Source organism: Bombina bombina, chromosome 2, assembly GCF_027579735.1.
Source record: "Bombina bombina isolate aBomBom1 chromosome 2, aBomBom1.pri, whole genome shotgun sequence".
NCBI lineage: Eukaryota > Metazoa > Chordata > Amphibia > Anura > Bombinatoridae > Bombina > Bombina bombina.
Genome location: NC_069500.1, coordinates 61,073,549 through 61,097,390, shown reverse-complemented (window position 1 = coordinate 61,097,390; position 23,842 = coordinate 61,073,549). Strand labels below are relative to the sequence as shown.

Sequence of the window (23,842 nt, the reverse complement as noted above, 5' to 3'; positions counted from 1 at the left end):
AGCTAGACAGCACTAGTTCATGTGTGCTATATAGATAACTGTGCTCACTCCTGTGGAGTTATTTATGGGTCAGCAATGATTGGCTAAATGTAAGTCTGTCAAAAGAACTGAAATAAGGGGACAGTATGCAGAGACTTAGCTACAAGGTAATCACAGAGGTAAAACGTATATTAAGATAACCGTGTTGGTTATGCAAAACTGGGGAATGGATAATAAAGGATAATAAAATCTGGAGTAGACTGTCCCTTTAAATTTGAAACTTGACAAATAAGCTTCTACTTATTTGAAATTCAAACTAAGTGCTATTGCATTGTGTTTTTAGCATGCACTTGTCCCTTATCAAATTCTAATGTATGTAATGGTCTTTTAAGATAGGTAGTATAAAGAGCTAACATAGACGGTGTTCCTCTCCAAATATAAGATTATGGATTGGGGTGAGACACAGTTACAAATTGATAACAAAAAAGAAATCAATGGGATTTATGAGTTCTGAAAAAATATATATAGTTGTACAGTGCCTATTTTTATGTGACTCAATGGGGCCGATTTATGAAAGTGCGAGCGGACATGATACGATGTAGCGTATCATGTCCACCGCACATGGATAAATGCTGACAGCAAACAGCATTGTGAACTGCTTGTGCAATGCCGCACCTACATATTCACGGGTGTCAATCAGGCTGATCGTATAGGATAGGGCGGATTGATGTCCGCAGCCTCAGAGCAGGCGGACAAGTTATGGAGCAGTGGTCTTTAGACCTGAAGGCTTGCGCAGAAACAGGAGCATCAAGCTCCATTCGAAGTTTGATCATTCGGCCCCTAAGCATGGACATGCAATAATAATTTGAAAGCTCACAGCTGAATATGCGGCCTATGCTATTTTGGCTAAAATATCTGATAAACTATAGTAAAAATAAAATTGGGAAGCACATTATTTTTGCAATATACATGTTTTACCAATAATCCCTCTAGTAATTCTAGTAGTTAAAGTGAAGGTAACTTTAAAAGGTTTTAGAATCAGGTCCAGAATTTAAGCAATATTTTAGATGGACTTTAATTAATCACTTCTAATGAAGATGCTCTGTAACTCTTTCATCAAGCCGTGCCATTCTATTGCCTCACACTCCAGCCACCTACTTCAAAACTATTTTTTTTTTTGTGAGGTGACGTTTTGAGGCTATTAGAATGTCACAGTTAGATTACAAAGTAAGTTACAGCGAATCTTACTTAGAAGTGATAAATAAAAGTCCATTTAATATATTGGTTAGATTCCGAAACTGATTCTAAAACCTGTAAAGTTTACCAATCACTTTAATGTTTTAGCAATAACTTTTACTGTGTTTCACCACATGCTCTGTGCCCCTATCACTAGAGACTGTGACCGCTCAGAGAGACAGCTGTGTCCAGAGACAGCATTTTAATTATGATTAAAATGTACCTTTAATTACAATTTTTTTATATATAGACTAATTTTTCTATATACAGACCTTATAGTAGTATGGCAGAGATTGGAATCCTACACGAGGTGGTTGAATCACCTGGTGGTTTTTAGTCTGTGTTTTCCTCTATTTGTAAGTCTAACAAACTTTAAAGGGACATGAAACCCAAATTTTTTCTTTGATGATTCAGATAAAGCACGCAATTTTAAACAGCTTTCTAATTTACTTCTATTATCTATTTTGCTTCATTCTCTTCATATCCTTTGCTTAAAAGCATATCTAGATAGACTTTGTAGCTGCTAATTGGTGGCTGCACATAGATGCCTCATTTGATTGGCTCACCCATGTGCATTTCTATTTCTTCAGAAAAGAATATCTAAAGAATGAAGCAAATTAGATAATGGAAGTAAATTGCAATGTTTTTTTAAAATTCTATTCTCTATCTGAATCATGAAAGAAATCTTTTGGGTTTAGTGTCCCTTTAATTTGTTTGGCATAAGTTTAAATTACCAACCAACAATAAGCAAATTATACAATTAACAAAATTATTAGTTTCAAATCTACATAAATAAATGCAGATGTATTTATAAATTGCCAATTTGATTCCTCCTCACAATTTATGTTGTTCCTATTTGTAACATAGTAACATAATAGATGAGGTTGAAAAAAGACAGAAGTCCATCGAGTTCAACCTATATAAATCTTAATGTACTTCCAATAAAAGCTCCTATTGAGCTTACATGAATCCCATTAAAAAGGTGACCCATTTAACGCAAGCAGTCATATCCCTGAATTCTGTTTCTAGCTAGTAATGTATCTAAACCATTTTTAAATGTATCTAAGGTATTGTCATTTACTACCTCCTCAGGTAATGAGTTCCACAATGTTTACGTTGCTGGAAGTTATTGGCTCCATTTATTAAGCAGCGGATGCTGCTTCGAAGCCCCATCCTTTTAGGCTCGCCTGATGCTAAAGTGAACTTAACTTGTTCGCCACCTTTTAGGTGGCGGATTGAAATCATCCCGATCTGATCAGGATGATTCACAGCCCCTGCTAGTGACCAATTGGCTGCCTGTGAGCAGGGGGCGGCATTTCACTAGAAATGCTTGTGTAATGTTAAGCATTTAGCGAGGTCGAGCAGACATGATTCGCTACAGCGAATCGACCACTCGACTATTAGTAAATCTACCCCCATATCTCCTTTCCTCTAGCCTTAAATTGTCACCTCTTCTCACTAACAATTTCCTTGGAATAAACATAGCTTCCGCCATCTCTGTATATGGGCCTTGAATATATTTATATCAAGTAATGATGTCACCTCTCAAGCGCCTTTTTTCTAGATAATACAGACCCATTTTGGCTAAACTTTCCTCATAGCTTAAAGTCTCCATTCAGTTTTGTGGCCCTTCTCTGAACTTTTTCTAGGTCTGCAATGTCCTTTTTAGAGATTTGTCCCCAGAACTGCACTCCATACTGAAAGTGAGGTCTTACCAGGGATTTATATAGTGACATAATTATGCTTTCCTCCCTTGAATCAATGCCTCTTTTAATACGTTAGTATCTTATTAACCTTTGTAGCCGCTGCCCTGCATTGTGCACCCACCCCAGCTTGTTATCTATAAGTACTCCCAAATCCCTTTCCTCCTCTGTTTGGCTAAATCTAGTCCCATTTAAATAATACATTGCTTGCTTATTTTTACTTCCAAAATGTAGAACCTTGCATTTTCCCTTATTAAATCTCATTTTCCATTTACCTGCCCGTTATTCTAATTTTTGCAGATCTCCTTGTAACGCAAGTTCATCCTGCTCTGACCTAATGACCTTACATAACTTTGTATCATCTGCAAAAATAGAGATGTCGCTATTTAATCCTTGCTCCAAGACATTAATAAAAATATTAAAAAGAACAGGGCCCAGTACTGATCCATGGGGGACTCTACTGTTATTCCTTCATCTTTAAAAAATAAACTTTTGTGATTCAGATAGGCCATGCAATTTTAAAACACTTTCCAGTTTACTTGGTATTCTTTTTTGAAAAGTATGCGTTAGTAAGATCAGGAGCAGCAATGCCTTACTGGGAGCTAGCTGGTTATTGGTAGCTGCACATGCCCTTTGTCATTGTCTCACCCACATTCCCAGTAGTGCATTGCTACTTGTTCAGCAAAAGATACTAAGAGAATGAAGCAAATTTTATAATATAAGTCTATTGGAAACTTGTTTAAACATTTTATGGTCAGATTAGAGGGACATAAATCTCAATTGTTTTCTTCCATGATTCAGATCGAGCAAAACATTTTAAAGGACCATTAAATACAGGAGGTTTGCATAATAAACAAACACATAATAAAAAGACAATTAAATAGAACTTAGTCTGAACTTCAAATGAGTAGTAGATTTTTTTCTGACAAATTTCAGTTATGTCTATTTCCACTCCCCCTGTACCATGTGACAGCCATAAGCCAATCACAAATGCATATACATATTTTATGTGAATTCTTGCACATGCTCAGTAGGATCTGGTGACTCCAAAAGTGTATATATAAAAAAACTGTGCACATTTTGTTAACGGAAGTAAATTCAAAAGTTGTTTAAAAATACGTGCAATATCTGAATCATGAAAGTTTTATTGTGACTTGAGTGTCCCTTGTATTGTATTGTATGTATTGTATGTATGTATTGTATGTATGTATGTATTGTATGTCTTGTATGTATGTATTGTATGTATGTATGTATTGTATGTATGTATGTGTTTGGTACTTGTAAAGCGCGGCTAATCACCCGTAAGGGTCTCAAGGCGCTTCTCATTTTATTGACCTCGGAAGGATGAAAGGCTGAGTGGACCTCGCCGGGGATCGAATCTGCAACCCTTGGGTTGCTGCAGAGCTCAACCACAGTGCCTTAGTATGCTGAGCTATTTGTCCGGCTTTTTTTTTTCTGGCTTCCTATGGGCCTCGTCAGTGAGGTGCAGCCACATTCCTCTAAGCACACTGGCCACGTCTGGTTTCCCCCATCACCCATAGGGAGACTTCCCCAGGGTCATATTAATATGCATACAAAGAGAGAAGCGCTCTACCAGGAACGAACAACAGCTCATCAGCTAGTTCTATGGCGATTTACCACCTGGAAGCAGCCTCTTTTAGACCAGTTGTGCTTTTCACAGTGGAAAACTTTCCTGAAGTATATCAGTCTGATCCCGCCAAGTAAGGTCAGTCCAGCCCTGAAATAACAGGCAGTTCTCCTCTGAACAAGGAACATGACAACAACCGCAGACGATCGATTCGGCCTCCTATGGGCCTCGTCAGTGAGGTGCAGCAAAAAGCTTTGCACTGCAGTTTCATTATTTATGTTGCATGTAATTTAAATCTGGGCATTGTAGATTTTCCACATCCCCTAGAGAGGCTGGAGTACATTCCATGCTACACAGTGATTGGTTGCTATGTGCAAAAAAAAAAAAAAGTTTACTTACACTTGTTCTAATTTGACCACAGTAAAGGAAGTAAGACAAATAACATTCAATGGGCCTTTCTAGGAGTGTGCCACATGCCTGCAAAACAGTGCACATTTTTTTTTAACAAAATGTCAGGTTTCAATTATTTTAAAACATTTGTTTACATGCAGATCTTTTGCAATGCAGTGAATATTTAATTCAAGCATAAATAAGTCAAAATGATCGCAATGACCCTTTACTTAAAGGGACATGAAACCCAACATTTTTCTTTCATCATTCAGATGGAGCCAGCAAGGTATGTTTAGCTTTTTAAGGGCTACATTAAGTTATTAAGGGATTACAAGTGGAGAGCAAATTAGTGCTCCTGCTCACGCATTAACTTTGCTAGAAGCATTAGTGTGCATATATACACATATAAATACATATGTGTGTATATATATATATATATATATATATATATATATATATATATATATATATACAGGGAGTGCAGAATTATTAGGCAAGTTGTATTTTTGAGGATTAATTTTATTATTGAACAACCATGTTCTCAATGAACCCAAAAAACTCATTAATATCAAAGCTGAATATTTTTGGAAGTAGTTTTTAGTTTGTTTTTAGTTTTAGCTATTTTAGGGGGATATCTGTGTGTGCAGGTGACTATTACTGTGCATAATTATTAGGCAACTTAACAAAAAACAAATATATACCCATTTCAATTATTTATTTTTACCAGCGAAACCAATATAACATCTCAACATTCACAAATATACATTTCTGACATTCAAAAACAAAACAAAAACAAATCAGTGACCAATATAGCCACCTTTCTTTGCAAGGACACTCAAAAGCCTGCCATCCATGGATTCTGTCAGTGTTTTGATCTGTTCACCATCAACATTGCGTGCAGCAGCAACCACAGCCTCCCAGACACTGTTCAGAGAGGTGTACTGTTTTCCCTCCTTGTAAATCTCACATTTGATGATGGACCACAGGTTCTTAATGGGGTTCAGATCAGGTGAACAAGGAGGCCATGTCATTAGATTTTCTTCTTTTATACCCTTTCTTGCCAGCCACGCTGTGGAGTACTTGGACGCGTGTGATGGAGCATTGTCCTGCATGAAAATCATGTTTTTCTTGAAGGATGCAGACTTCTTCCTGTACCACTGCTTGAAGAAGGTGTCTTCCAGAAACTGGCAGTAGGACTGGGAGTTGAGCTTGACTCCATCCTCAACCCGAAAAGGCCCCACAAGCTCATCTTTGATGATACCAGCCCAAGCCAGTACTCCACCTCCACCTTGCTGGCGTCTGAGTCGGACTGAAGCTCTCTGCCCTTTACCAATCCAGCCACGGGCCCATCCATCTGGCCCATCAAGACTCACTCTCATTTCATCAGTCCATAAAACCTTAGAAAAATCAGTCTTGAGATATTTCTTGGCCCAGTCTTGACGTTTCAGCTTGTATGTCTTGTTCAGTGGTGGTCGTCTTTCAGCCTTTCTTACCTTGGCCATGTCTCTGAGTATTGCACACCTTGTGCTTTTGGGCACTCCAGTGATGTTGCAGCTCTGAAATATGGCCAAACTGGTGGCAAGTGGCATCTTGGCAGCTGCACGCTTGACTTTTCTCAGTTCATGGGCAGTTATTTTGCGCCTTGGTTTTTCCACACGCTTCTTGCGACCCTGTTGACTATTTTGAATGACACGCTTGATTGTTCGATGATCACGCTTCAGAAGCTTTGCAATTTTAAGAGTGCTGCATCCCTCTGCAAGATATCTCACTATTTTTTACTTTTCTGAGCCTGTCAAGTCCTTCTTTTGACCCATTTTGCCAAAGGAAAGGAAGTTGCCTAATAATTATGCACACCTGATATAGGGTGTTGATGTCATTAGACCACACCCCTTCTCATTACAGAGATGCACATCACTTAATATGCTTAATTGGTAGTAGGCTTTCGAGCCTATACAGCTTGGAGTAAGACAACATGCATAAAGAGGATGATGTGGTCAAAATACTCATTTGCCTAATAATTCTGCACTCCCTGTATATACATATACACATATTACATATTTAGACATATATATATAAACATATACCATATTTAGACATATATATATATATATATACACATATACCATATTTAGACATATATATATATATATATACACATATACCATATTTAGACATATATATATATATATATATATATATATATATATATATTACATATTTAGACATATATATATATATATATATATATATATATATACACATATACCATATTTAGACATATATATATATACACATATTACATATTTAGACATATATATATATATATATATATACACATATACCATATTTAGACATATATATATATACACATATACCATATTTAGACATATATATATATATATATATATATATATATATATACACATATTACATATTTAGACATATATACATATACACATATTACATATTTAGACATATATATATATATATATATATACACATATACCATATTTAGACATATATATATATATATATATATATATATATATATATATATATATATATATAATGTCCATAGGGCACTGCACGCACTTTTTACGTTTAAAGCTGCCCGGGGTGCATTCAATCAAATTGCATACAAATTCCAAAAAATAGGAGCGCACTCTCCGGGTCTTAAACAAGTAATAAAATTTATTTAAACAACGTGACGTTTCGGGGTGGTTTACCCCGTCCTCAGACCATTACAACAACTCAAATAAGCAGCAAACATTTATACATTACCCTCCACCATCACCACGTACTACCGGAAGTGCCGCCGGCGTCCTGCAGAACTCAGTGCACAGGTCCGCCGGTTGCCATAGCAACCCGGATATACAGCTCTGAAATTGAAAAAAAGATTTTATAAGACACAGCAAATACCTGCCATATAGATACTTATATTGTTTATCATACTATAGGAGTATTTAGTAATCTCTGTGTGGCTAACTGTTAGTGTTATTAATATACGCCACCATGTAAACATGTACCCGGTTGTCAAGGCAACCGTTGTAATGGCATACAACCCAACGTAACCTCAAATCATAAATGTGTATAATAGCAATGCTTAATAGCCTAGTAGAATCATATATGAGCTATTGATGTAGCTAATTGTGACAGTTCTATAGCAAACTCCCCATATATAGCAATTCCCTTAAGCAATAAACCTTTAATGTGGTACTGTATTAGGGCTAAGACAATAGTAAAGTGTCACTAAAACTTTATCTATAACCTTGGCTTATAAGCCAGAGACATGATTATAACTAGGTCTTCTTACAAGAAACAATGCCAATCCAATTGTGTATTTAACCCCTTGGGGGATAGGGTCCCCAAGTTGTAAATCCACCTGGACTCTTTTTGCAACAATAGATTGGCTCTATCACCACCCCTACTGAGTTTAGGTACGTGATCAATGATCACATACCTCAAATCACTAACAGTATGGCCACTCATTGCAAAATGCCTGGCAACAGGCTGCTCAGATTCTTTCTCTCGAATTGCCAATCTAATGGCAGAGCGATGGTTGGCCATACGTTTGCGGAGGGTGTCTACCGTCTTACCCACATAAAATAGGCCACATGGGCAATGTAAGAGATAGATAATATACTCAGTGGTACACGTTACTCTATATTTAATTGTGTACTTTCTGTTAGTATGGGGATGTGTAAATGCCTTGGTATTACTCATGCCATTACACGTAGTGCAACCCAGGCACCTATAACAGCCCACTTTTGATGATTGAAGCCAAGTGGATCCAGTGGACAGTTATAAAAAGACTACTTGGCTTCAATCATCAAAAGTGGGCTGTTATAGGTGCCTGGCATTTACACATCCCCATACTAACAGAAAGTACACAATTAAATATAGAGTAACGTGTACCACTGAGTATATTATCTATCTCTTACATTGCCCATGTGGCCTATTTTATGTGGGTAAGACTAGACACCCTCCGCATACGTATGGCCAACCATCGCTCTGCCATTAGATTGGCAATTTGAGAGAAAGAATCTGAGCAGCCTGTTGCCAGGCATTTTGCAATGAGTGGCCATACTGTTAGTGATTTGAGGTATGTGATCATTGATCACGTACCTAAACTCAGTAGGGGTGGTGATAGAGCCAATCTATTGTTGCAAAAAGAGTCCAGGTGGATTTACAACTTGGGGACCCTATCCCCCAAGGGGTTAAATACACAATTGGATTGGCATTGTTTCTTGTAAGAAGACCTAGTTATAATCATGTCTCTGGCTTATAAGCCAAGGTTATAGATAAAGTTTTAGTGACACTTTACTATTGTCTTAGCCCTAATACAGTACCACATTAAAGGTTTATTGCTTAAGGGAATTGCTATATATGGGGAGTTTTCTATAGAACTGTCACAATTAGCTACATCAATAGCTCATATATGATTCTACTAGGCTATTAAGCATTGCTATTATACACATTTATGATTTGAGGTTACGTTGGGTTGTATGCCATTACAACGGTTGCCTTGACAACCGGGTACATGTTTACATGGTGGCGTATATTAATAACACTAACAGTTAGCCACACAGAGATTACTAAATACTCCTATAGTATGATAAACAATATAAGTATCTATATGGCAGGTATTTGCTGTGTCTTTTAAAATCTTTTTTTCAATTTCAGAGCTGTATATCCGGGTTGCTATGGCAACCAGCGGACCTGTGCACTGAGTTCTGCAGGACGCCGGCGGCACTTCCGGTAGTACGTGGTGATGGTGGAGGGTAATGTATAAATGTTTGCTGCTTATTTGAGTTGTTGTAATGGTCTGAGGACGGGGCTAACCACCCCGAAACGTCACGTTGTTTAAATAAATTTTATTACTTGTTTAAGACCCGGCGAGTGCGCTCCTATTTTTTGGAATTTGTATATATATATACTAGTCCTAAAGCCCGTTAAAACGGGCCGTGTTGTGTTATATTTAAAATTCTCTCTCTCTCTCTCTCTCTCTCTCTCTCTCTCTCTCACTCTCTCTCACTCTCTCTCACTCTCTCTCACTCTCTCTCTCTCCTCGCGCGCCTCTGTGTTGCAGCTGAGCTGCCGGGTCCTCGCGCGCCTCTGTGTTGCAGCTGAGCTGCCGGGTCCTCGCGCGCCTCTGTGTTGCAGCTGAGCTGCCGGGTCCTCGCGCGCCTCTGTGTTGCAGCTGAGCTGCCGGGTCCTCGCGCGCCTCTGTGTTGCAGCTGAGCTGCCGGGTCCTCGCGCGCCTCTGTGTTGCAGCTGAGCTGCCGGGTCCTCGCGCGCCTCTGTGTTGCAGCTGAGCTGCCGGGTCCTCGCGCGCCTCTGTGTTGCAGCTGAGCTGCCGGGTCCTCGCGGCAAGAGTTTGTCTGAACTGCGCATGACGGCTTCAGACAAACTCTTGTCTTTTATTATATAGGATATATATATATATATACCATATTTAGACATGTATATATATATATATGTGTGTATCTTTATGTTAAAGCCCTTTGCAGCCCTTTTTTCTTCTTCTAACACCTGAAACCTCTGAACACCTGAAACCTCATATATTTCAGCCTTTATAACCTCTTTATAAAATATTTTTTTATATACTTTTTATTAGACAATGTTATTATGGGTGTAACTGTACTTTGTAATGTTTTTTTTTATGTGTTTTGTGCAACTTTTTTGTCTCGCTTATCAGTTTACCAGAGCTCTGAAGTTGCTCTATCCCGACCCACGTTAAAATCAATTGCGCTTAAGTTTATTTTCAATGGGTAATACGTTCGCTATTTCTAACGCATGTAAAGAGCTGCAATATACCTATTATCGCTTGTGCGCAGCAGTTAGCACGCCTTTCATAATCTGGCCCTAACTGTTTCACTGCTGGGTCACTCACAAAATCTGGTCTTAGACGGGACACTGCTTCTGATCCTAACTAGGTATGCTTTTCAACAAAGTTTACCAAGAGAATGAAGCAAATGAGATAATTAAAAAAGACCTTTGTTGGAGCTTCAGAAGGGACATTCTATTCAATGCGTTTCTTTGTTCATGCTCTTAACACACTGTATTCTTTTGCTTTGTGGAAAAATGGAGGTTGCGGTGACGAATAAGTCATCTGATTTATTTGCCAGGTTTGTGAAGATCTCCCCTGCCCACCAATACAGCAGTGAGAGTTGTCCTCATCTCCCAATGAGCTTTAGTACAACAGTAACAGATGTGCACACACATTTCCTGCTAGATTCAATAAGAATTTATAAAGTTTGTATTTAATATTTTGTAAAGTTTCAGTGCTACTCTTCCATATAGATGGTGACATATTTGTGAATATAATAACCTTTTAAAGATTATAGTTTTGAGCCTTTATTATTATGGAATCTTATTGTGTTGCAAGATTTGTTTAGGAGCAACAGTAGATTTTAACCCCTTTGTGGCAGAAAGCTAGCACATTAAATAACAGAGCTGCTGTACAACCCTAATGTGTCAATTTTCATTTCCATTTAATTAATCAGGTTTTATGAACTTAAAAGCGTCTAAAAACAACAAGAACAAGTTTGAGCGAGGGCAGATCGATATATTTACAGTAGAGGCTGTGGATATTGGATCTTTGAAGAAACTAAAGATTGGACACGATAACAAAGGTAAGATACTTGTTCAGTATAGTAGCTTAATAAATAACAGTGGCCCCTATTTCAAAATGTCTAAAAACACGCACACAAAATATTGCACAATAGTTCATTTTTATTTCTCTCAAAGCTTTATTAATCAGCATATGAAACCACAGAATCAATTTGAAAAATACCTGAGTTTAAAGATGATCAGCACCCTCAGCGTTGGTAAAAAGAAATTTTATTGGTACATTGGTAAGCAACTGAACATAGTAGTAAGGCTAAAAATTCATCTTACGCGTTTCGACTTGCAGCCTTAATCACAGATTCTTAATTCACAATCTTCATTTAAAAACACATTGCTTTACTACCATTCGTTGATAACATTAATGATACATTGTTACATGTCATTCTTAAGGAGGACTATCCAGTATGTCTGAGATAATTATGTAAGTAATAGAGACTTATTTGCTTACATTTTACAAACATATTCTTTGGCTTTAATAGGGCTTGTTGGGTTGACAAGGGGCCCCAGTGCGAGAGATCATTTTAAAAATTAATTGAGCCTCGTTTAATCTATATCTCCCACGGATTCTTTAGTGGTCAGTCTCTCCAATAGCATCTATTGCGTGATCTGCCCAATGCATGATATCTTGCACATGAAATGAGAACTTATAGCTAAGCAGAAAACAAATACATCCGCAACAATTTCAGAAACTTGACTGAAACACGGTCAATGCAAATGTACCTTTAATATATACACATGGTGTAATGTTCGTGGGATGTTTCCTTATTAGACCAATCCTGGCCAGTAGTGTCCTTATCCCAGCATCAAATGGAAAGATAAGGAAAAATCCCAGAACTAAGTTAAACAGATTAAAGGAATGAGGTACTGAAATAGCAAACACCATAAGCAGCAGGGGTTACTGAGGAGCAGGTTACAGGCTGAATAGGAAACAGAGGTATCCAAACATTTCTATGACCCAGAGAAACACAAATATAAAGGAATGCTCACCAGTTAGTGCACATAATGATGGGAGCAGGCAGTCCAATCCTTCCCAGTATTAAAAGGATTAAGAAGGAGCATGGTCAATAGGCAATGCAGAGTTCAGTAACAGGCAGGCAGTCCAATCTTTCTTAGTAACAAAAAGGTTAAGCAAGAGAATGGTCAATAGGCAATGCAGGGTTCAGTAAGAGGCAGGGCACAATAGCAAAAGTAAATATACCACCCATGAAAATACAAAGGCAAACCTATACTTGGGCAGCAAAAGTAGGTAAAAGAGGTACTTACATAGGTGCAGGTTCGTGCCAAGGAGGACACACAGGGGCACACAGTGTTGCAATCGCTGCGCGCGGCGATGACGTCAACACCACGCGCTGACAACAATTCCCTGCAGCCATGGCAACGTCCAAGGAGCGGAGGTGTCTTGACAAATGCCTGTTTTATTATAGGAAATTAAACTCACTTAATAGAATAAAAGGTATCTCAGAGACCTCATAGACATAAACAAGGGCCTGGTTTTGGGTCACCAGGAAATTCAGAGATGTGGTCCTAATTTTTCACCTATACCTGCATGAGGGAGCTGACGGCCCCTCATCAGTGAAGTTAGCAGCTATTGCAGGATCCCAAGAGCATGTGTATCTGTGCTCCAATGTGAGAGCACTCTGTTCAACAATCCAACATTTCTTAAACTTCAACTTAGAGGAGGACAGAAGAGGAAATTAAGTAAAAGCAAAGCTAGGTGGTTACTACCCAAGATATTGTAATGTAACTATTAGGTATTTTGCCCTTTTAACCAGTGGTGTGATTCCGAAAATTTTAGCAACAGGCTCTCCAACTATATAATACAAAACCTTTACACTTTCTACATTTTAGGAATGGGTTCTTGAGAACCTGCTGAATCCCACCACTGCTTTTAACCAATTATATTAATTCATGACTTGTGAAATTAATAGTTTCATATCACATTGAATAGTTATATATTTATTGTTTAAATCTTCAAATAATTGTAATTAAGTGAACATTTAGTTAATTTAATTAGAGTACAAATTTCATAATTTAAAAGCGTCATTTAACCTAGTTTTGTACCTTTAAAAAAGACTTTTTTTTGACAAAAGCCATAAAAACAGCCAAACATATATTTTTAACAGGTCCACAGTGACATACTAGAATTTTTTTATAGAAAGATTTAGAAAGTTGTTTGGAACAGAAGACAGCAACTGTGCATGCATCTTAAATGTGTTTTATTTTTTTGCACATCCACACGCTACATTGAAATACCAACCCTTTAAAAACATAAATTATGCTTACAAGATAATTTAATTTCCTTCTGTATAAGGAGAGTCTACGGCATCATTCCTTACTGTTGGGAAATACTGAACCTGGCCACCAGGAGGAGGCAAAGACACCCAGGCGAGGGCTTAAATACATCTCCCACTTCCCCAATCCCCCAGTCATTCTGCTGAGGGAACAAGGAACAGTAGGAGAAATATCAAGGTATAAATGGTGTCAGAAGAAAAATATAATTTAGAGGGCCGCCCATCGGAGAACACGGGCGGGGGCCGTGGACTCTCCTTATACAGAAGGAAATTAAATTTTCTGGTAAGCATAATTTATGTTTTCCTTCTTAATATAAGGAGAGTCCACGGCATCATTCCTTACTGTTGGGAAACATATACCCAAGCTCTAGAGGACACTGAATTATAATGGGGGGACCCTAATCTGAGGGCACCATAGCCTGCAAAACCTTTCTCCCGAAAGCTGCTTCATCCGAAGCAAAAACATCAAACTTGTAAAATTTAGAAAAAGTGTGTAAGGAGGACCAGGTAGCCGCCTTACAAAACTGATCCATAGAAGCCTCGTTCTTAAAGGCCTAGTAGAATGAGCCGTAATCCTCTGAGGAGGTTTTTGTCCCGTTGTCTCATAGGCAAAGCGGATAACACTCCTTAACCAAAAAGATAAGGAAGTCGAAGAGACCTTCTGTCCCTTATACTTCCCGGAATAGACAACAAACAAGGACGAAGTTTGTCTAAAATCCTTAGTAGCCTGAAGGTAGAACTTCAAGGCACGAACCACGTCAAAATTTTAAAGCAAATGTTCCTTCGCAGACAAAGGATTTGGAAACAAGGAAGGAACCACAATCTCTTGATTGATGTTGCAGTCTGACATGACCTTAGGAAGAAAACCTAACTTAGTACGTAGGACAGCCTTATCAGAATGGAACACCAGATAAGGAGGCTCACATTGCAAGGCGGTAATCTCAGATACTCTGTGAGCAGAAGCAAAACCAAGTAGAAAAAGAACCTTTCCAGGACAACAATTTAATGTCAATCCCATGCATAGGCTCAAACGGAGCCCGTTGCAACACTTTAAGAACAAGATTTAGACTCCAAGGAGGAGCGCTAGATCTAAACACAGGTCTGATCCTAATCAGAGTCTTAACAAAAGACTGTACATTGGGAAGCTCGGAGAGCCTCTTGTGCAGTAAAACAGATAGGGCCGAAATCTGTCCCCTCAGGGAACTGGCAGAAAGGCCCTTCTCCAGTCCATCCTGGAGAAACGATAGAAACCTGGCAACCTAAACATTTTGCCAGGAAAATCCACGCTCTTCACACCAGAATAAGTAGGTTCTCCACACCTTATGATAGATGCGACGGGTAACCGGCTTACGAGCTTGAATGAGAGTATCAATCACTCTCTCAGGAAAACCTCTCTTGGCTAGGACTAAGCATTCAATCTCCACGCAGTCAGCCTCAGAGAATCTAGATTTTGATGAACAAAAGGACCTTGTTCCAGCAGATCCCTGCGACAAGGTAACTTCCACGGAGAAGAAGATGACATCCTCACCAGATCCGCGAACCACATCCTTCGCAGCCACGATGGAGCAACCAGTATCACTGATGCCTGCTCTGCTTGATGCAGGCCACTACATGAGGAAGAAGTGGTAACAGCGGGAAAACGTAAATTAGACTGAACCTCCAAGGCACTGCTAATGCATCTATTAGCTCCGCTTGAGGATCCCTGGACCTCGACCCATATCTGGGTAGCTTGGTATTGAGACGAGACGCCCCCCACTTGTTGCATATCTCCGCAAACACTTTGGGGTGGAGAGACCATTCCCCTGGATGAAAGGATTGTCTGCTGAGAAAATCCGCTTCCCAGTTGTCCACACTCGGAATGTCGATTGCTGACAGCGAAAAGCTGTGGGCCTCCGCCCACTCCATAATTCAAGATACGTCCCTCATTAGGGAGGTTCTCGTTCCCCCCTGATGGTTGACCAAGGTTATTTTGTCTGATTGGAATCTGATAAACTGGGACGAACCCAGAAGGGGCCAAGCCTTCAGAGCAGTGAAGATTGCTCGAAGTTCCAGAATGTTGATCAGGAGGGAGCGTTCCTCCTGAGACCACTGGCCCTGTGCCTTCTTGGCAACCCAAAGAGCTACCCATCCTAATAGACTTGCGTCCGTAGTAACAATCTCCTAGGATGGTCTTAAGAAGGATGTCCCTCAGGACAGCTGATCTGTACAGAGCCACCAAGAGTTCTATTCTCGACCGGTTGTCCAGAGAGATCTGTTGAGACAGATCCGAATGATCGCAGTTCCATTGCCTCAGCATGCACTGTTGCAGCGGTCTGAGACGGAACCTGGCAAAGGGAATGATGTCCATGCTGGACACCATGAGACCAATTACCTCCATACACTGAGCCACAGAGGGCCTTAAGGAGGTCCGGAGGGCAAGACATGCCGAAGCAAGCTTGCAACGTCTCTGGTCTGTTAGAAATATCCTCATGGATATGGAGTCTATTATAGTACTCAGGAATTCTACCCTGGTGCTTGGAATAAGAGAACTCTTTTCTAGGTTTATCTTCCATCCATGAGATCGAAGAAAAAAGAGAAGAGATTCCGAATGGTCCTCCGCCAGACGAAAAGAAGGTGCTTGTACAAGAATATTGTCCAAGTAGGGAGCTACTGCTATACCCCGGGTTCTGGCAACAGCTAGAAGAGCCCCTAGAACCTTCGTAAAAATTATTGGAGCAATAGCTAGACCAAACGGAAGTGCAATGAACTGGAAGTGCTGGTCCAGGAACGCAAACCTTAGGAACTGGAAGTGGTCCTTGTGGATTGGAATGTGAAGGTAAGCATCCTTAAGATCTATAGTGGTCATGAACTGTCCCTCCTGAACTAAGGGAAGTATAGACCTTATCCTCTCCATCTTGAACAAGGGGACGTTTAGAAATTTATTTAAAGGGACACTAAACCCAAATTTTTTCTTTCGTAATTCATATAGAGCATGAAATTTTAAGCAACTTTCTAATTTACTCCTATTTTTAAATTTTCTTCGTTCTCTTGGTATCTTTATTTGAAAGGCAAGAATGTAAGTTTAGATGCCGGCCCATTTTTGGTGAACAACCTGGGTTCTTGCTGATTGGTGAACAAATTCATCCACCAATAAAAAAAGTGCTGTCCACAGTCCTGAACCAAAAAAAAAAGCTTAGATGCCTTCTTTTTCAAATAAAGATAGCAAGAGAACGAAGAAAAATTGATAATAGGAATAAATTAGAAAGTTGCTTAAAATTTCATGCTCTATCTGAATCACAAAAGAAAAAATTTGGGTTCAGTGTCCCTTTAAGCACTTTAGGTCCTGAATCGGTCGTAATGTTCCCTCCTTCTTTGGGACCACGAAAAGGTTTTTCTGTGATAGGTACCGGGGCAATGACCCCTAAGGAGGACAGATCCCGCACGCACCCCAGAATGGCTTCCCTATTTTCTGGTCTGGAAAACAGGCTTGAGATGAGAAATCTGCCCTTGGGTAGATGAGACTTGAAACCTATCTTGTATCCCTCAGCTATGACCTCCAGAACCCATGGATCCTGCACGTCCCTGAACCAAGCATCTGAAAAGAGCGACAGTCTGGGCAGACTGTCGCTCTTTTCAGATGCTTGGTTCAGGGATCCATCGCCAGATCCATCGCCAGATCAGGGGCCGCACCTTTATGCCGATTTAGTCTCGGCGGGCTTTTTGCTCTGCTTGGATTTATTCCAGAACTGAGCCGGCTTCCAAGTACTCTTGGTTTGCTCGGGCTTAGCGAAGAGCTGCTGCCATTGGGATTTATCAGAACGAAAGGAATGAAAATTAGAACTTTGTCCCTTAGACTTGTTCTTTTTATCCTGCGGTAGTAAGGCACCCTTGCCCCCTGTAACCATGGAGATAATGGAGTCCAGGCCTGGACCAAATAAAATCTTTCCCTTAAAAGGGAAGGAAAGAAGTCTGGACTTAGAAGTCATGTCCACAGGCCAGAGTGTCCGACAGGTCTGAACTGAAAAACAAAACACCTTAGCATTTAGGTGAATAATCTGCATGTTTGCATCACAAATAAAAGAATTAGCAATTCTCAATGCATTAATTATTTCCTGGATGACGTCGAGGGTACCCTCCACCTCGATCAATTCCGATAAGGAGTCGCACCAGTAGGTAGCTGCTCCAGCAACCAAGGCAACAGCCTCTGCCGGTTGAAACAAGTATCCCGTATGTTGGAACCTCTTTCTTAGAAAAGTTTCCATCTTCTTATCCATCGGCTCTCTGAACGACAATCTATCCTCAAGCGGGATAGTAGTACTTTTGACAAGCGTGGAGATAGCGCCATACACTTAGGGACGGAACCCCACAATTCCAATTGAGAGTCCGGGACCGGGAATAATTTCTTTAAAGAAGACGAAGGAGAAAAGGAAGATCCAATTCTGTCCCTTGCGTTTTAATAATGTTTGCCATCTTTAAAGGAACAGGAAAAGTTAACGGCACTACCCTGTCCTTGTACACTCTGTCTAATTTAACAATCAAAGGTTCATCAGGCAGCTTAGCCTCTGGAACCTCTAATGTAGACAGGACCTCTTTTAGAAGAAAACATAAGTGTTCAATCTTAACTCTTAAGGCTGGTTCCTCCCCAGCAGGAGGCTTAGAAAGTCACCCTCTGAAGCCTCAGAGTGTGACTCATCCTCGGATAACTGAGTTAGAACAGATAAATCCAATACATTCTATGATGACCCCTGGGCAGGAGAGCTATGTTTAACCTTTTGCTTGCATTTAGCGGGGCGAGGTAAAGCACTGAGGGCCTCAGACACCGCCGTTCTCAGTGGTACTAAAGGGGTTAACCTTCATAGACCTAATAACGTTGTCAAGGCATGTGAAACATAGTTGAGAGGGTGGGCATACCATGGCCTCCTCACAATATAAACAGGTATTACTATTTGGAATAGGGGGAGTACCCTCTAATATCTCAGAATCTTCCATAACTTAAGCTAATAACAGTAAGACACAGAAAATAAAAAAAATCTTTTTTATTTCTCAAAAAAACGTACCTTTATACTCCCAATGACTGGGGCACTCACCACCTCCTAGACCCAGACAATACAGAGAAAAAGCGTCTTCTCCGATAGCCAGCTCGGTCAGGAAAGAGGAAATGAAAGCAAGACCACTCCCGGTCACATGGTGCGCAAGACAGGACCGCTCCTGCTATGAGAAAGTGTGCCAAGCTACAAGCTGCGCACCACTCAAAGTGAAAGTAAAAACCTGTGCCTTCCAGCCCTATAACAAACAGCCTATGAGCCCAATAAAATCTCACACATAAAGCAGCGTAAAATCAAAGCATCACATTTGGTTAATCCCCACTGTTCAAAAATCCCCCTCAGGAGGCATTAACCCATGATTCTATTAAGATAAAAGGAGCCACACTGTGACCCTGTCTTCTAGCGTTTTAAACATACAGTATCTCACAAAAGTGAGTACACCCCTCACATTTTTGTAAATATTTTATTATATCTTTTCATGTGACAACACTGAAGAAATGATACTTTGCTACAATGTAAAGTAGTGAGTGCACAGCCTGTATAACAGTGTAAATTTGCTGTTCCCTCAACATAACTAAACACACAGCCATTAATGTCTAAACTGTTGGCAGCAAAAGTGAGTACACTCCTAAGTGGAAATGTCCAAATTGGGCCCAATTAACCATTTTCCCTCCCCGGTGCCATGTGACTCGTTAGTGTTACAAGGTCTCAGGTGTGAATGGGGAGCAGGTGTGTTAAATTTTGTGTTATCACTCTCACACTCTCTCATACTGGTCCCTGGAAGTTCAACATGGCACCTCATGGCGGCAACCAGGTGAGGAGTACAAAGACAAGTGTGTCTTGCCTACAGTCAAGCATGGTGGTGGGTGTGTCATGGTCTGGGCCTGCATAAGTGTTGCCGGCACTGCAGAGCTACAGTTCATTGAGGGAACCATGAATGCCAACATGTACTGTGACATACTGAAGCAGAGCATGATCCCCTCCCTCCCTTAGGAGACTGGGCCGCAGGGCAGTATTCCAACATGATAATGACCCCAAACACACCTCCAAGACGACCACTGCCTAGCTAAAGAAACTGAGGGTAAAGGTGATGGACTGGTCAAGCATGTCTCCAGACCTAAACCCTATTGAGCATCTGTGGGGCATCCTCAAATGGAAGGTGGGGGAGCACAAGGTCTCTAACATCCACCAGCTCCGGGATGTTGTCATAGAGGAGTGGAAGAGGACTCCAGTGGCAACCTGTGAAGCTCTGGTGAACTTCATGCCCAAGAGGGTTAAGGCAGTGCTGGAAAATAATGGTGGCCACACAAAATATTGACACTTTGGGCCTAATTTGGACATTTCCACTTAGGGGTGTACTCACTTTTGTTGCCAAAGGTTTAGACATTAATGGCTGTGTGTTGAGTTATTTTGAGGGGACAGCAAATTTACACTGTTATACAGGCTGTACACTCACTACTTTACATTGTAGCAAAGTGTCATTTAAGTGTTGTCACATGAAAAGATATAATAAAATATTTACAAAAATGCGAGGGGTGTACTCACTTTTGTGAGATACTGTATGTAAAAATTTAAACGATCTTACCAGAATCCATGCTCTCAAGTGTGACTTGAGTGAGAAAAAAAAGCAGGCAGTGAAACTCGTCAACACTGATTGCTTAGGAGCTGTTAGCAGGCAGTCTGGATGGGTTCGCAGAAAGACTCTCCCTGCATCTCCAGACTCTAACTATTGTCAATGCTCTCACTGAGAGGCTGACAAGACTACTTAAAACTCCAGTCCCATATAGAAGGGCAGATACCCTTTCTAAGGAACTACTCCGAATCTTCTGACACTTCTCTGCCATCTTCCTGTGACGAAAGGCAAAGAATGACTGGAGGATGGGGGAAGTGGGAGAGGTATTTAAGCCTTTGGCTGGGGTGTCTTTACCTCCTCCTGGTGGCCAGGTTCACTATTTCCCAACAGTAAGGAATAATGCCATGGATTCTCCTTATATTAAGAAGGAAATGATATAGCCCCATAATTGCTGCTTATTTTTTCACCTCATGAGTTCAAGCTTCTCGCGTCATTTCATAAAGATTATTACAGTAGTTTGTGCTGTATCTTTAGCTAATGTTTCTCATATATAACTAATCAGTTGTACAGCCAAATGTTTGCCACATTTGATGAGCCAATTTAATTAAATTAAATTTAATATAGAGTTCTCAATTGAACTTAACCTCTGGCAGAAAATAAACACATAAATCCACTCAGCCTTGTAGATAAGAGGTAATTCCCACTCACCAGTGGTTTTCCTAGTTTGGCAGAGTAAAGATTTTATAAACAGTATAAATAATATTTAAAACATTCCAATTTACTTCTCTTCAAATCAAATTTATTTTGTTTCTTTGGTTTCCTTCTTTTGAAAAACATATATAGATGTGAACATATATAGATGTGCTCAGAAATGTGCTTCAGTAATAGATGGTAGACGTATTTGCAGCAATGTATTACATTGTTACAAACATTGTTGCAAACAGTGTTGCCATACAGTGATCAAGAAACTCATTTGCCTGAGCTTACTGGGGTGAGCTCTTTAACAATGGATACGAAAAGAACAAAGTAAAGCAGGCTAGGGATGTTGCATCAGTAGCAGGAGCTGTGCCAGGATATCTATACAATAATGACATAATGTGACACATACTAATGCATAATAGGAATCACTGTGACCACTGGGACATTAGCAAGCCACTAATTAGTGCATTTAAAGGAACATTAAACAATTTTTTAAATTTATCAATTTAGATGAATCACTGTAGTCACAAAATATCCATATGCAAAATAAAAGTATTAACAGTGTTTAAAAATGTAATTTTGTGGGCTAAGTTTGCTGGTTTTGCACGCCAGGGAAATACCCCTAGAAAAGTCTCATGAGTGGCATTGATTTTGTCTCCTTTGCTGGCTTTGGCACATATAAAGCAATCACTGTGCATGTAGCATGTTGGAGGGTCAGTATTATATTTAAATTTCAGGAAAAAGGGTAAAATAAGTAATCAAAGTGTATTGCAAAGTTTTTTCACAATGCATAATTAGACATTTTTAGGGTCCAGTTTTTCAACTTTGGATCCCTTTGGTGCAGCTTCCTAACCGTTATATCATCCTAAATAAATTAATCTGTGATGATTGACAAGCCATGCTCTTGGGTGATTGGTTGTGTAGGAGCAGGATGGTAAAAGCATTTGCGTGTGCAATGTTAAACGCATGCAGAGAATGCTGTTCACTGACTCAGAACATAGATGGACAGGTTCCCTAGCTGGGAACAATGTTTACCCTTAGCTTATGGTTTCAATATCCATTTGAACATAAAGGTCTAGATTACAAGTGAAGCACAGAAATATTAGCGTGTGCATTAACATTGCTCAAGCGCAATCAACAGCAATTCTATATTTGTGCTCATATTGTCAAAAGTAATTTTTAATCTCTTGAGCGATAGTCTAGGGTGCACTAACATCTGCATGTCGGATACGCTGGTGCACTAAATCCCGCACATAATAGACTTCTATGGGGTTGCACATTCAATTTCATGTTGGATATTGCTCGAGTGCTAAGCTGCATAAGAAATTGGGTTTTCCATTTAGTTATTTGCTATACAATTAATAATAATGGTTTACTTAAGGGTTAAAAAAACTTTTTACAGTATTCTGGATTGTGCTTGAGCAAACACTTAAAGGAACATTCCGATCAAAATTTACATTCACATAGATAAATCTCATCTTTGAATAGAAACATATTTGCAATATACATGAATAGGCAACAATGCTTCTAGTAAAAGTTATTACTGTTTGCGTGATAACATTTTTCTCTGCACGTGCATGTGAAGCATAGCTAAATATTTTCAGTGCACCAGCATTTTACATACTGCAGCTGCTCAGAGCACCAGTGGGGCTTGTATCTTGTGAGCAATTAACAAATTGACGGCTAGATTATGAGTTTTGCGTTATGGTGAAAAACCAGCATTATGGCTCTTTTTCACTACCGCTGGTATTACGAGTCTTGTAGGTACAGCTGTACCACACACCTTTTTGGCCGTAACGCAACGTAACTACCGCACCTTTCAAAAAGTCCTTTTTCAATGGGACTTCCATAGCGCCGGTATTACGAGTTTGCCTGTCCGGCCAAAAAGTGAGCGGTACAGCCTATAACTACAAGATCTGTACCGCCACCTGAAAGTCAGTAGTTATGGGTTTTACGTTACAAAGCTGTAGCATAAAACTCAAAACTAAAGTGTTACAAAGTACACTAACACCCATAAACTACCTATTAACCCCTAAACCGAGGCCCTCCCGCATCGCAAAAACTAAAATAAAATTATTAACCCCTAATCTGCCGCTCCGGACATCACCACTGCTATAATAAACATATTAACCCCTAAACCGCCGCACTCCCGCATCACAAACACTAGTTAAATATTATTAACCCCTAATCTACTGCCCCCAATGTCGTTGCCACCTAAATACACTTATTAACCCCTAATCTGCTGTCCCTAACATCGCCGCAACCTACATTACAGTTATTAACCCCTAATCTGTTGCCCCCAAAATCGCTGCCAGCTAACTACGCTTATTAACCCCTAATCTGCTGCCCCCAATGTCGCCTCCACTATACTAAAGTTATTAACCCCTAAACCTAACCTTAAGTCTAACCCTAACGTAACCCTAACACCCACTAACTTTAATCTAATTAAAATAATTCCAAATAAAAATTACAATTAATACATAAATTATTCCTATTTAAAAATAAATACTTACCTGTAAAATAAAACCTAAGCTAGCTACAATATAACTAATAGTTACATTGTAGCTATCTTAGGTTTTATTTTTATTTCACAGGTAAGTTTGTATTTATTTTAACTAGGTAGACTAGTAAGTAAATAGTTATTAACTATTTACTAACTACCTAGTAAAAATAAATACAAATTTACCTGTAAAATAAAACCTAACCTGTCTTACAGTTAAACCTAACAT

At 39.6% G+C, this 23,842-nt stretch overlaps 1 protein-coding gene across 1 annotated transcript in view; it reads left to right on the top strand.

The window, feature by feature from the left end:
* Positions 1-23,842, top strand: part of LOXHD1 (lipoxygenase homology PLAT domains 1) — a 666,378-nt gene that overhangs the window by 473,695 nt on the left and 168,841 nt on the right. The window contains exon 30 of the mRNA XM_053701077.1: positions 11,403-11,531. Coding sequence (XP_053557052.1) covers positions 11,403-11,531 — 129 coding nt within the window. The remainder of the gene's footprint in view (positions 1-11,402; positions 11,532-23,842) is intronic.